Here is a 15152-nt window from a genome sequence, read left to right as displayed (position 1 = left end):
GAATCCATACTGCAAAGAAGATTATCAATTGGCTTCAAGAGGAGGGCATAGAATTGATGGAATGGCCAGCCTATAGTCCTGATCTCAACCTAATTGAACACCTCTGGGCGCAACTCAAGCAATGGATCAATGATCACCATCCAGAGCTAATTAATATGGGCAAATCGGAGGAGGATTATCAACGTCTGTTCAGAGCAATTTATGAGGGTTGGGATGCTATAGGAGAAGAAGCTGTGGCCAATCTCATCAAGAGTATGGATAGTCGAGTGAATGCGGTCATTGCGGCTAAAGGATGGTACACCAGATTCTGAATATCGACTGCCTATTTAGGAAAATAGCCCAGCCTCAATCTCTGGATGTTTCTGAACATTCTGAGCCGTTTTTCATCAGAATCCATCAAGTTGGTAACTTACTATGGTAAATTGTATGAAGATGGTCCAAAATGTTGGTGGGGTCTGAAAGTGGGGTTGGTCCGATACTTTTGTCCTAGTACTGTACCTCCTAAGTTGTGCGTAGTGATATGGTAGCCAGCCACTGTGACTGGCCGACCTTCGGAGGCTCATCAGGTTTGCCGCTATACTACTACATAGTACAGGCCAAAACACTGGTGCTGTGCTGTCAGCCAGCGAGCCCGCAAAGAATTGACCCAGAATTGACCCAGAGTTGACCCAGAATTGACCCAGAATTGACCCAGAATTGACCCAGAATTGACCCAGAATTGACCAAGGTTTGGGGCTTGGAGTTTTCCAACAACCCGGCCATCTTTATTTTCAGCGGTCCTGGATCCCAGACAAGAAAGCGAGTAAAACATCTGGTCTTGACATCGACTTGAAAGTCGTTGGTAAAACTGCACTTGCCTAGCGATCGAGGATCGGAGCCAGACAGATACATGTAACGGATGTAACGTTGGAGCCATGAGGTTGTCTGTGCATCAAGGAAAAAGGGAAAACTCCGTAGAATTACTACCGAGCACGTAGCAATCCGATTCACCTCGCGTGCAGCACGGCTTGTATGGGGTTGCCTTTCCAGCATGCTGGCTAGTAGTTAGTGCTTACTTTGCTTGAGAACGGTTTCATTGGGTGGCTTACGTGGTACTGCGTCCACGTATGCAGGCAGGAGTAAGGATGACCGAAGTCTTTTACCAGGTTTCAGGTACCTGGTACCTGGGACTTGGCTTCTCCTCTGCAGGATGGGGGAAAACCGGTGTACGGCGTTAGCAGCGGCTGGGGCGCGGAAAGGATGCTTCAAGCGCAGGGCAAGGCAGGCCGGCAGACTTGGGGCGTGGTAGGGTCTGAGACAAAGAAAAGGAAGGGGTGGGGGGCCGGGAGGCAAGTAGGCAACGAAGGACTCATTGGGAGCAGGAGAATGCTCAGGAGATTTCTTCCGTAGTGAATTCATGCATGTCATGCCCTGGTTTACGACCGTTGCACGGGATTCACGTAAGTTCTTGGACACTCTCCTCGGGGATTTTGTGTGTCATCTTCAGGGATATAGAGTTGTTGGTGGGGGCTGCGGGTAAGCATGCGTTGTGAGGGTGGGTGTTAGGGGAAACAGGCAAGCGGGTAGAGCAGGCTTGGGGGAAAAAATGTCTCGCAGCTGCATGCGTGTGCATATCCTGGTTGGGCTTTACTGCTGAGCTGGGATACTCTCGGGAATTTTCTGTTTCGAAAGATGGTTGTGGGTTCGGAGCTTTTATTTGGGATTAGTGGTGTGTAACTACTTACCCGGTTTCATGGGAGTGTCCAGGAGCCGGCTCGGGCAGGCTGGGTCAACGGCTTTTTTGGCAGATGGTCTCCACTCTTATACCCGGGCGACGTACCCTTGCAGATACACTTGCTTCCAGAAGTTTCATGTTGAGACATAAGTAAAGACCCTAGACAAGAGCGGGAAGGTGCCATCAAGAAAGACGGCTATCGGAGTTGCGGGTAGACGGCCGTAGGAGTGACAAACATCATGTCATGCCCTCTTCTCGTCTCAGGGAGAGCGGTGTTCCGAATAATCTAAAATCTGGCTCGGTGGACGAGACACGTGAAGACCGTCCGACAGAAGCTAGGCTTATCTTCCGAGTCCTATTGCCTTTGGCAGTCAGGATTGCAACCACTTTATGATGGATAATTGTAGGTGCCGTGCTCTTGGAACAAATAGGATGGTGGCTGCGATTTGTCTGGTCTGGATGCAATGCAGACTCTCTGCAAGAGGAGAATAACAGAGAGAAGTACGAAGTAACCAACTTAGATTTAACATGGAAGGCATCGCAGTCCCAGCCTCAGGAACTCATCTGTGGCTTATCCCCCCTTGCTCTTACTATTCGGATGCCTATTGACGTACTACCAAGGGTTGTTCGTAGCCTTGGCACTGTGCCACGTTCTCCCTCCGGAGTCGGGCAAGATCTTCCACGTAAACGTCTGAGCATGCAAACATACTGTTACATGTAGATCCTTAACGGCTTGCACTCATTAAGCTATTCTTCTTTTCACCATCTCATCTTAATTACCTATCACATGCCCCATCTCCCATCTTGTAGAGTAGATGCTGCCTGCGTGCCGGGATTGCTCAGTTCGAAAGGATTTTTGCATATCTTCCCACGCCTGAGGTTTGCAAAGACGCTCGGTTCGCCTTCCGCACAGTACTACCCTGCTTTAGGAAAGAGGATGTCGTCTGGAATGTCCAAGCGTCTGGAGGGCAAAACAATTTTGGTGACCGGCGCATCATCAGGGATAGGGCAATCGGTTGCCAAAGAATTTGCTCGGACATCTCCACAATCCTTGAAGATCATCTTAACCGCGAGGAGATTAGAAAAGCTTAGGGGAGTTGCAGCAGACATTCAAAAGGAAGTCGGAGATGGGGTGAAGGTCTTGCCTGTCCAATTGGACGTCAGTAAACAAGAAGAGGTAAAAAGCTTCCACGGAAAGTTACCGGATGACTTCAAAGATATCGATGTTCTAGTGAACAATGCTGGGTTGGTAAAGGGTGTTGCGCAGGCACCCGACATCCTTCCCCAAGATATCGATATCATGTTCTCCACGAATGTCACCGGGCTCATTAACATGACTCAAGCAATAATGCCAATCATGAAGCAGAGAGGAGAATCCGGAAGTGGAGATATCATCAACATTGGCAGTATTGCTGGCAGAGAAGGATACCCCGGGGGCAGTATATACTGTGCTACCAAGGCGGCAGTTCGGACATTTACAGATGCTTTAAGAAGGGAACTAATAGCAAGCAGGATTAGGGTTATTGAGGTGGACCCGGGTCAGGTCGAAACAGTGAGTCGGCCATCTAAAATTTACGCCGCAAGGTAACTGACCAGCGAATGCAGGAGTTTTCTTTGGTTCGATTTGGTGGAGACAAGGCAAAGGCCGACGCTGTCTATGCAGGCTGTGAACCCCTGACACCCGATGATGTAGCTGAAGTTGTCGTCTTCGCTGCAGGTAGAAGAGAGAACGTGGTGCTTGCCGACTCGCTTATCTTTCCCAATCACCAGGTGAGCTCGTCATCCTACCCACTGAGCTGTTACCCTCCACAGTCTGACACACTGGTCTTGTGAAGGCAGCAGCAACAGTGATCTACAAGAAATAAGCAAGCCAAGAGAGCCGGCTTGGAAGGTACAGACGGACACTACTCTGATTGGCAAAGGCAGATGGTCCGTCACTAGACTGGCGGCAAGAGATGCTTGCCCATTCATTCCGTGGAAGATTTGCAAATTCTGAAGCATTCTCTCTTCCAAAGCTTCTAGTCCATGCCTTAGGTGGAAGCAACTCTTGCGGCACTATGACCACCTCTAGCATCATATGAGCCAAGAGCCCTGCTGTCTGGAGGAATGTACATCTGTACGTGTTGGAAAGACGCTCTTAGTCACCCCATGGGCAAACGCGCACTGATGAATAGCTGCCAAGCCTCATCCAACCTATTTCCAAATTCTAATCAGTAATAACATCAACAACAACCCACTTCAACTGCCTATTTTGTTATCGAGCTGACTTTATCTAGTACTAAACTGGTCATTGAGTGATGTGAGAAGATTATTTATGAGGTTGCAGCACCAAGCATTGTCAAAATGCACTCTTTTCCTGGAGATATCAGCAATCTGTGCTGGAAAAGGAGGGTCCGCCTCTTTCCTTCCACCCGAAACAAGTGTTTTCCTCCCATCTTCAAAATGGTCTTCTAGATCTACAATAGGCAAAGGGCTGAATGCCTTCTCAAGTGGAGTATGTGTCTACCCAGTGAATGAAATGGGTCGCAAACTTCACTCTGCAAACGAACTACGGAGCTGCGGTGTTTGTTGCTTTCGATTGGTCATCATGCACTCATTTCTGATGGTCTGATAAGGAGACTCCTTTCTTTATCCTTGTTGATCGAATCATGTCGAATTTTTGTCTTTCTAAAGTTGTCATATCAAATATATCCATTTTGAGATTCACCTCTTTTGCTATCTTGCCGAGAATGGATAGTGCTGAGGTAAACGTTGATGAGGTTTAAACGGGATCACGACGAGGATGAAGCATTGTTGAGATTCTTCAGCAACGAGTCTGCGCATGTTGAGATGGCTTGTAGTGACTGTGACTTACAAACGCGCTATTACTCACCCAGAATTGGTCTTTGGCATGGAACACTATGGCTCGACATGCAATCCTCACAGTGATCAGATCAACTGTGCCACCGTACGAAGTGCTTCTTTCGATGCCATACCAAACACTCTGCGGGAGCCTGCTATTCAATTCGCAAGTGTTTTGCGCACCCTGAAATTGTTTCCTCTTTTCACATCTTGGCAGAGCCCGAAACACTTTCACACAATCAATTGTGACTGATCTGCAGGCTGGCTTCACCTAAAATAAGTGGACCTCAGCTTCACTGTCATCTACCTCCAAAAAAAAGAACATCATACTCGAGCCTCGAAAAACCATCTACACCTCAGGAAGTTATCCACGCCGACTTCTTTGCCACTCCCCATCCAGGGAGCAATTCGCTTGCTTTGTCCAACTGTGACCCGCAATACCTTCTACAAAAACTCATTCCACACTGTGATTGCTATATATCGCTCGACCTTCAGCGAGCTCACTGCTTGAAAGAAGCCGAGCTTCTGCCATCCTGCCCGAAGCTTACGCTTCTGGTTCCATCATTTCTTGCTCTACCTTCGCAGACATGGCAGACATGGCAACAAATATACCAGTAGTGCAAGCTGCTGAGCCACCAGACATGAGCCAGCGCTCTCTGGGTTCACCTGTAAGAGAGAAATCCTTTCCTTTGTGTGACCATGCACCCAGGCTGATTCCACAGATGCCCCGAACTGGGGAGCTCATCCAAATTCCAGGTTTAGGCAACGCAGAAGAGTCTTCTCCGCATCAACCAGATGTTTCAGATCTCAACTGCCACGATACGACCGCACAAACCGGCGACTCGCAGGATAATGCCAGCTCGACATTAGAAACCTCAGCTCCCCTTCCAGACGCCATTAGCCACGCGCCAGTGAATATTGATGGTTTACCCGTCGACGAATCAAGAACCATCCAAGAGCCGCTCGAGAAACCACACATCAACCGCGGCATGAGATGCGCATTACAAGCAGCTCAGACCGAATGGGAGCGTCAAAGCTCTCAGTTCCACAAGAACAAGAATATTCACCATTTCAACTTCCTTGGGGAAGGGGTAACACACAAAACTACAACTCCACCAGCTGTATCTCTTCTTGTAGCCGTGACAGGTGCCAAATCAGGTTTCGTCTCTCAATGGGGCGAACGCGGAACTGAGATCCCGGACCCACACGGATTTGCTGTGATGCGAAATGCAATGAAGCACGTTGATCCTGTCATTTACCAAGGCCCTGCTGAGATTCTGCACCTTCGAGGATCACGTCTGCGTGAGGCTGCGACGGGATTATGCAAGAACTTCTACTCGCAGCATGGTACTTGGTGGTCTGACACATATGGTGAGCACGAAGATCGACCCGAACTTGATGGAATGAATGTTCTCAAGTATGAGCCTCAGATCTTTCCTGTCAACGGCTGGTTCCAGAATTCGTCCATGATGGATCGGTGGGACCTATGCAGGAACTCAGAAAGGTTGGCAAAGGAGAAACTGCAGGAAACGCAGCAGGTTTTAAAGCGCCAGCATGCGTGTGAACGAAAGGGATCCCCTCTCTATGAAGTAATGACGACAGAAGATTTGCACCTTTCACCAAAAGAAAGAGTAGATATGCCTATGGCTGCGACATCTTCGAAGGACGGCGATGGCGCTAGAAAGGGCTATTCAGCCTGGACAGTTGACATCAACCAATTCTTGGGCAAATGCGCCAAGTGGTCTGATGAGATTGACGATGAGGACGAAGAGTCTATATCGCCCAGTCCAGCTGCTCCGCTCGGGCACCTTACTTCCGCAGCTGTTCAGATCGAAGCAAAGAGAGACCTTGAAGGGGAACCTAAAGTTGATGTGGAGCCCACATCTTCAGCAACACCAGATAGTCATGCAGCCCCTGACACCTCGCCGGTGTCGACTGTTGCTGATGACAAGGGATTGACCATCGAATGTGAGGAAGTCAATGGACGCCCATCACGACCGGCTGAACTTCAATCTGGGCCTGTGCACAATTCGATCACTCCTTGCCATGCAGATGCAAAATCGCCAGAGCATTCTCTAGAGGGTTTGACTCAAGAAGAACTTGAGGAAGAAGACAGGGAAATATATGGAGATACGGCTGCTGTTTCTGTCAGCGTCCCAGACACCCTGCGACCACTCCAGAAATGTGGGCTGGTGGATCGTCAAGATGGAGTTGAGTCGTCAAGCGAGTCTTCCGAGGAGGGAGCAGATGCCAGCAGTACTGCTCCAACCACGCCTGCGGATTCCGTTTCGCTCGGAGTCAGCTTCTGCCGACCAATTCGCGAGAAGCCAGCTGCGTTGGTACATCAGCCTCAGACTGTCCCTGCTACGACTCCTCACATCTCCTCTTTAGCTGCATCATCAGTCAACTTCAGTTTTCCGATCCGCAAAAAGCCAGTTGCGCCATTCAAGGACCTTCAGGTCGTTTCTGCCACCGTGTTTGATGATTCCTCTTTGACGTCAGCCGCAGATAGCACCAAGCCACCGATTCGAGTCAAACTACCTGGTGCTACCAACCTTCCCAAGGACACTGTCGAGAACGGCTTTGCTACCAGTGCTGAGGTTAGCTCCAGCACTTCACCTCCACCTGCCTCTGGTAGTGACATGAGCTACAATGCTCCATCACGACCATCTTCACCCCTCTTGCAAAATGTGCTGTCTGACCTGGAGGACGAGGATGGCATTGGCGAGAATGAACAGATGTCTCCAATTTCACTAAAGACACTAAATCACGTCATTCTGCCCTTGCAACTTCGGAAAAGCCCTGCTCGCCGATTAACAGACTCACCATTTGCCCCTATGGAGATGTCTGAAGAAGCTTGGCCTGCGACTGACACTACGAATGAAGAACCGTCCCCTTCAAAGTGTACAGCCAAGCCCAAAAGCGCATCTTTGGTCCTACCATCAGATGATTTCGAACCAGCCATCGTGTCTCCGAAGCAAATGCTGGGGAAGTTCAAGAGAGCCTCCTTGCTTTCTTCGAAGGGCTCTTCCATACCACGCTCCAAGTCTTTTGCCAACCTGAAAGATCTTGCAAAAGAGAATTCGTCTCCCCGATCTGTGCAACGCCAGTCATCTCTTCCATCTCATGCTGAGCTTGAGAAATTAGCCGAGCTGCCTTTGCCTAAGACCAAGTATCGGTCTAAGCTAGACAAGATGGAAGTTATCTCTGAGGAGAATGAGTCAGAAGCAGAGATGAGTGTGTCTCCCGAGGAACCTGAAGCACTTCTCACCACGACCTCGGACCCAACATGCCAGACCAAGGACGACAAGGCCCACAATGAAGATGTGACGGATGAAGACGGATCTGATGAACATTCTGATGACACCGACGTCGTCATCCATCCCAAATCGCCAGTCCGCTCGCAATATAAGCGCCCGGCTTCGAACACACCACGGAAGATGATGGGCCGGAGGTCCATTTGGTCCGATATGCCAAGCTATGCAAATAGCTACACCTCCACTGGGAACCTGGAGCCACTCGATGAAGTCGAAAGCGTCGATGTGTCAGTCGAAGGCACCGGTAACCGCGCCATCTACGCCATCGATTACTGGGCCGGCGTCTTTGAGCATGAAAACAACATCGACTTCCCACGATCAGCTCCTACCAACGCGAGCAATGTCCCGGTTTCAGCCGACCCCCTGACAGCCGCCCGCTCAGTCGCAGGAAGCGCAAGCTCCTCACCTCATGGATCGTCCAACGCCTCCGCAGAAGACACGGAGGCCACTACACCAATTTCAAATAAAGCAGCTAAGACGATCACAGATGTCCATTTCATCCGCACCAAACCCGCAACCTCAGTCTGGGGCAGGATCAAGGCGAAAGTCACGGCCCAGCCATCGCGATCATCACCGGCACCTCCGACGAAGGAGAAATCGAAGTTGGCGAAAAAGATGAAGAAGTTTTTGAGAAAAGGGATCGAGGCATTCGGTAATGGAGCGCGACCGATGGGCCTTTGATCAAACCAAATATCGGATAGCAAGTGAAGAATGATACCAGAGGTTTGAAATCTGTCGGCGGGTCTTTGAGAAGGAATAGGAGAGACGATGGTGGAGGGAGGATCAAGGAATGACTGGTTATTTACTTCCCATTCTTGTGTCTGCCCGAGCGAGACGCCGCAAAAGGCGTGGATGAACCAGCAGTACGATGCTGCGTCGATCAGTTTGGTTCCATTTTCCCTTTCGTTGCAATTCGGTTACAGACCGACTTTTGCGAAGCGACCGTCGGCTTTCCATTCCAGAGTTTTCAAAAGCATATTTAGCGATGACGATGCATTTGTGGTGTTGTTCATGGGGCCAGCTAGGCAAGGGATGTGGGAGGCTGAGTTAGGACTCCTACTTACCAAGAGGTTTGAGCGTCAGCATAGCGAAGGAGTCAGCATAGCGAAGGAGTCAGCATAGCGAAGGAGTCAGCATAGCGAAGGAGTCAGCATAGCGAAGGAGTCAGCATAGCGAAGGAGTCAGCATAGCGAAGGAGTCAGCATAGCGAAGGAGTCAGCATAGCGAAGGAGTCAGCATAGCGAAGGAGTCAGCATAGCGAAGGAGTCAGCATAGCGAAGGAGTCAGCATAGCGAAGGAGTCAGCATAGCGAAGGAGTCAGCATAGCGAAGGAGTCAGCATAGCGAAGGAGTCAGCATAGCGAAGGAGTCAGCATAGCGAAGGAGTCAGCATAGCGAAGGAGTCAGCATAGCGAAGGAGTCAGCATAGCGAAGGAGTCAGCATAGCGAAGGAGTCAGCATAGCGAAGGAGTCAGCATAGCGAAGGAGTCAGCATAGCGAAGGAGTCAGCATAGCGAAGGAGTCAGCATAGCGAAGGAGTCAGCATAGCGAAGGAGTCAGCATAGCGAAGGAGTCAGCATAGCGAAGGAGTCAGCATAGCGAAGGAGTCAGCATAGCGAAGGAGTCAGCATAGCGAAGGAGTCAGCAGATCATTCACGGCGATCGGGGCTAGATAGTCGATTGTTGGTGGCGAGGAGCTGAGAAGTTGGTGGATTTGTCCAGACTGTGAGAATCGAGGAACAGTTTTGTGTTACAGGGTTGGGAGATGGGTGGATGAAGACTCAAGTTATGTCTAACATTCAGAGTTATGTGAGAAAAAAAAAAGCATTAAAAGATTCAATTGAATATGATATTTCTTTGGCCGAGACCGTAGTGAAATCATTACTTTCGTTTATACTTAACCTTCGTGAACGCTGTCTGAATAAAGAAGTGAGCTCATACAGTGACACTGGAGCGGATAGCTGTAACTATTCTGTAGACGCACGTGACACTGTTTAATAATAATGAAACCGAGATATTTTCATATTTCTTGCATAAATATATTTGAAATGTCATAAAAGTCGTCATATCTTAAAGTAAGACTACATCTATTAAGTTTTGAGACATCACGATCAGTGCTAGTAGTCCAGATCGTCCGCCAAGCAGGGATGGCTGTTACGCATAAGAATCTAACCCTATTAACTAGTATCCAGCGCCACCTTTCCTATCCTCGGCCTATCTTATTTCGTACTCGGGTTTTCGCCATTTCAGTGATAATGCAGCCAAGAAGCAGAAGCCAGATCAGCCGCGCCCTGATTGAGAGAACCAAACACGACATCTATCCATTCATCTCGCCATCTTCCAATTTAACAGGTTGCACAAATGGGAAAATTGTGCTGGGTACCGGAAGCAGCGGAGGGATCGGAAGAGTTAGTAGTAACCGCCGACTGCAGCAGAGGTTTTGCGATCCAGTTGCTCACCTCGCTGCGCTAGGCTGCAGCGAAGCACTTTGCTCTTGCTGGCGCCAAGGTTGTTGTGATTACGGGCCGCAATGAGACATCCCTCCAGCAGACCAAATCAGCCATCCAAGCAGAAGTCCCCAGCTGTGACGTTCTTGACGTTCTGCTAGACATCACTGACGAGACCGCCGTGGGAGGTCTCTTTAGTAAGCTACCGGCCGTTCCCGATATCTTAGTCAACAATGCGGGTACGCAAAGGTCGTCGATTCGTCGAAGAGCCTCGTTGACAGCGATACCGATGATTGGTGGTCCGACTTTGTATGTATCTCGAGGTATCTTTAGCCAGACACAGATGATTGAATATTTTCAGGAAGTCAATGTCAAAGGGCTGTATCTTTGCAGTCGAGCATATCTCCGAGCTCTAGGCGGAAGGTCTGGCGTCATTGTAAATGTTTCGTCCAGCGTCTCCGTTGGCCCTGCGGCTGGCAACTTGAGCTCCTACGCGTCAGCCAAAATCGCCGTTAACAAGTATGTCAGACCCGCCCACGCTTTTTCACAGTGGCTTCGTGATTCTGTAGGAAACACTAACGAGCCTACCGTAGAATCACCGAGTTCATTCATGCGGGTACGTACGAGCTAGCACCGCAGAGAGGTCACACTAGTCTATGTACCATGGACTTACTACTCACAGAGCACCATGAACAAGGGACGCGCTGCATTGCGGTGCGTCCGGGTGGCATTGCCGATACGGGTATGGGAAATAACGCGCCTCCGCACTACAGGCATCTTCTCCACGACACAGGTAAAGCATCCTCACGCTCTGGTGTTGGGAGTTAGCAGGCTCACCGCGCATGACTAGTGAACCTTGCAGCTGGAACGATCCTGTACCTCTCCACGCCTCGAGCAGGATTTCTCGACGGGCGATGTGTGTTTTCCAACTGGGACATGGAGAAATTGGAGGCCATTCAGGAGGACATTACCAAACAGGACCTACTGAAGACGCGCCTCGGACTCGCGGACGGCATGAAAACAGATCTGGTGTTGCCTCAGTATCTCAGCCGTGCTCTATGGCTTACGTAATGAGTGGTGCGCCAGCACGTCTGAGGTCTCAACTCAAAATTACGTATAGGTTGTCATTCCGCCCCACAAAATAAGCGAGCTATACCCTTTTGGGCGAAAATTACGTGTATTATCTTGTAATTTGTAATTTTACGTAAAATCCAACAGATCTCATAGCTATTTCGCACACAATCCTATGCAGCTATTTCGCGCAGGATCCTACACAGCTTTCTACGCAGAATTCGCAACTATTTCGCGCAGGATCCTACACAGCTATTTCGCAGAATTCGCCGCAGAGTTTACTGCCAAGAAATGCCAAGAAATGCCAAGAGCTGTGGTTGAATGTGGTCAATTTTACACAGGTGTATATTGAGCACACTGCAAGACATATTCGAGTGATTTGAAATCTCCCCGGCGGTTTCAATGGGTTATAAGAGCCACCGGATGTACAAAAAACATCTCGATGTTGGTTGGTAGTCGCTGGCGAGGTACTAAGTTTTGGGTACTTTAGCGACGTTGATGATAAAGATGAAGTCTAGCTAGAACAACAAAGAATTAGAAGATATTATTAAGTTTGATTGATAATGTACTTATTGTAACGATAGCTATGGATGGGCTCTATGTACATGACGAAGCGTGAGAGGAGAGAAGCGAGAAACAGGGAAGCAACGCTCTATCCCCCTCGCTGTTATTTGGATGCCTATTAGCGCGCCAAGGATTTTTGTGGTCTTGGCACGTACAACTCCAAAGATTCTCTAGAATCAACCCATTTGCTCTATCTTCGTTATGACGCCACGCAAGTCACAACGCAAGCGCAAAGCTGTTACCATATGGGAAGAAAAAGATGCTCCTTCTGCAGCTACTGATCCAAAGATTCCGCGAAAAGCTGACCGAACAACGTCAAAAACAGCGCTGCAACCTATTGCAACTGGCCCTCTTCCAAAAGCCGCCGAAATAGACCTACTCTGCCTCCCAGAGCTTCCTAATATCAGCCTCCACTTGAATTGCGTTTCAAATGCTCAGAATCAAGAGCTACAGGCCTATCAGAACTACAAACGTTTCAACAGCTATTTACCCAAGAGGTAGTAGATATAATTGTTAAAGCAACAAACAGTTATACAGCAATACGCGAAAAGAGGCCTAATTAACAGAACATCCTCAACAATGGAAATCAGTTAATTCAACTAATATCTAGTAATATATTAGATGTTTACTTTATATAGGAGAGCACAACGAAAAGGAGTACACAGTTTATTAGTTTGATTTATACTGTTTAGGCAGATTCTTAGGCTTAACACGCTAGGAGCAAATTTATTACTATTTTTTACTTCGAGATAGCTCTCTCTCTCTTTAACAGAATAATGAATTATTTACATAAGAAGCTTAAGCCTATTACAATTATAATCAGGCAGAATTACAAGCAAAATTAGTCACTAAGTACTTATATCTATATTAATAAAGTAATAATTTTATTTTAGGGCAAAAGTAACTATATAATTAAATTACTAAATAAGCCTATTGCTAAGGAATATAAAGTATAAGTCCTTATAAATAATAGCTATATATATAATTAGTTATAATATAGTAATAATAATAGCCCTAAGGATATTCCTAAACATAATATTATAGTTAATTAATTAATTTTAATTAGTCTAAAAATAATATATTTAGTACTAATATATACTTTTATTATTATCAAGAGAGTTATATAGTACTAATATATACTCTTGTTATTTAATTAACAGAAAGGCTATATAAGTATTATTATTATTACGTTTATTATCTTTATTTAAATAATCTCTTCTTAAATATTATTATATGTCCGTGCCCCTTATCTCGCTGAGGCCAGGTACAGACAACTATGGGTACCTGTCGTCAGTGATAGCTAGAATAGCGGCGGGGAGCTGGGTCCGAGATGAGCTCTGTGAGCCATGATCAGTGCCACAGGGAATATAGTCCTTAGTGTAGGTCACAGGAGAATTCGTAACATCACCCCCTCTCTATATGTAAGCTCCTGCGAGCGTAGGTCCTTATAGTGCTGTGGTAGGGCAGGGATTTTTATAGTAGTCTTATAACGGTTAGGCTCTTATAAATCTTTTTAAGCATTTCTAAGTGACTATAGACATCTATAGGCATTTATAACTAGCTGTAATTTCTTTAACTTGTTATAGGCGCCCCCTTAAGAGGCTAGGTATTTAGGGCAATATAAGGCATGACTATAACGTTTATAGAATTCTTATATAATCTTAAGGATATAAAGGAGGTAAGCTATAGGCTTCTAAGTCATTTTATTATAGCTAATTTATTTAACTCTAAACTAGAATAGTCTTCTAAGAGTTAGTATATTTATCTTATCTTTATAAAATAATAAATAGCAAAGTACTCTAGGTTAGTATTACTAAAATTAAGCTTTAATTCTTTAATTAAATTTATTTAATTTAAATAAATCTCTTTATTAATATTATTTAAATATATACCTTATACCTAACTTATTACTCACTTAAATTGCACCCTCTTTATAAGCGAACCGCCTGCCCTCTAATAATAAATAACTTACCTAAATCCTATAGCTTTCCACTTCTTTTTACTCCCCTCTCGCTCTCTTTAATGACAGAACGCAAAGAGCCAGCCTTCTCAGCACAATCAAAAAACTCGAATCTTTGCCCTTCCTCCTCTCTCTGTTACCTGATAATCCATTACTCTCTCTCCTTACCCCTTTTCTTCTAGCTGTCTGTACGTACTTTCGTACAGCCCTACATAATCCATCCCTAGTCAAGACTAGACTAGAGAAAATTGAAGCCCTTATCTTAGGCATCGACTAGAAAGTTATCCCCGGTCCTGCGAGCTACATATAGGTAATCTGTACTAGTCTCGCAAGCGCTGTCGTCCCTTGTGTGCCCGCTTAATTAGAACCTTCTTATACTGATAATTAAATCCTAGTTAAGGTCTTCTTAAAAGATGCTTACTTACTTAAATCCTTTTTCTTTAGACAGATTATAAAAAGGCTATAAATAAAAGAAAATAACCTTACTAATACCCCTAATATAATTATAATTAAAAAGCTATTAAGTAGTGACCTTATACTCTAAGCTAAAGATGCTTTAGTTAAGACACACTTATAATTAAACCTTAATTAAACTAATAGAATCTACTTATTAACTAAGGTCTATATCTAACTCTTTATTATACTTATTTATAGTATTAGTATTATTAGAAAAAAGGATATAACCTTAACTTCCTAGCTAGAAATATTAAGGCTAAAAATAAGAAACTCTATTCTAGCCTTTTAATTATAAGAGCCTCTTAGCTTAAGAGGCTTAATTAATTTAAGGCTTTCTCTTTCTTAATTATTAAAGTTACATATTTCTTATATATAAACCACATAATTTCTAAAGAGGTTATTTTATAATATAAGATTAAGACTACAGAGCTATTTAATAAGAAAAGCCGCAAAAATAAGGTAAAATACAGATATTATAGACTAGGTTATAAAATATAAGATTATACTCTTTTGTCTAACTCGTAGGCTATTCGTAAGCGCTATACTATATACTCTAGCAGGAACTACAAAGCATGATTATTTGCCTGCCCGGCCTAGATTAAAGATGTGAAACGCGCTACTATTATAAAGAGCTAGAAACTGCTCTTTTACCTTTCTCTCCTTCTTTTCTTTATTTTTCCTCCTTCCTTTATCTTCCTATTCATCCCTAGCTCTTAAACATCTAATTACAGCTGCCCTCTCAACTCAGAATCACTTATAGGATAGACCCTTGTAAAAGGAGGC

General features: G+C 45.9%; 3 protein-coding genes across 3 annotated transcripts; all 3 read left to right on the top strand.

The window, feature by feature from the left end:
• Positions 1-2651: 2651 nt before the first annotated feature.
• EPUS_07963 (oxidoreductase) lies at positions 2652-3579 on the top strand (the record flags this gene model as incomplete). The annotated part of the gene is made up of 3 exons (XM_007805604.1): positions 2652-3266; positions 3320-3484; positions 3550-3579. 3 exons carry the CDS (start codon positions 2652-2654, stop codon positions 3577-3579), a joined length of 810 nt encoding a protein of 269 aa, XP_007803795.1.
• A 1563-nt stretch (positions 3580-5142) lies between these two features.
• On the top strand, positions 5143-8553 carry EPUS_07962 (uncharacterized protein; the record flags this gene model as incomplete). Its single annotated transcript, XM_007805603.1, has 1 exon — positions 5143-8553. One exon carries the CDS (start codon positions 5143-5145, stop codon positions 8551-8553), a length of 3411 nt encoding a protein of 1136 aa, XP_007803794.1.
• Positions 8554-10126: 1573 nt separating this feature from the next.
• Positions 10127-11389, top strand: EPUS_07961 (uncharacterized protein; the record flags this gene model as incomplete). Its single annotated transcript, XM_007805602.1, has 5 exons — positions 10127-10279; positions 10344-10837; positions 10912-10934; positions 11001-11111; positions 11169-11389. The coding sequence occupies 5 exons, from the start codon at positions 10127-10129 to the stop codon at positions 11387-11389; spliced, it is 1002 nt and encodes a 333-aa protein (XP_007803793.1).
• Between the last annotated feature and the right edge of the window lie 3763 nt (positions 11390-15152).

The sequence above is a fragment of the Endocarpon pusillum genome (genome assembly GCF_000464535.1).
Source record: "Endocarpon pusillum Z07020 unplaced genomic scaffold scaffold4382, whole genome shotgun sequence".
Taxonomy (NCBI): Eukaryota; Fungi; Ascomycota; class Eurotiomycetes; order Verrucariales; family Verrucariaceae; genus Endocarpon; species Endocarpon pusillum.
This window is presented reverse-complemented; position numbering and strand designations above follow the sequence as displayed.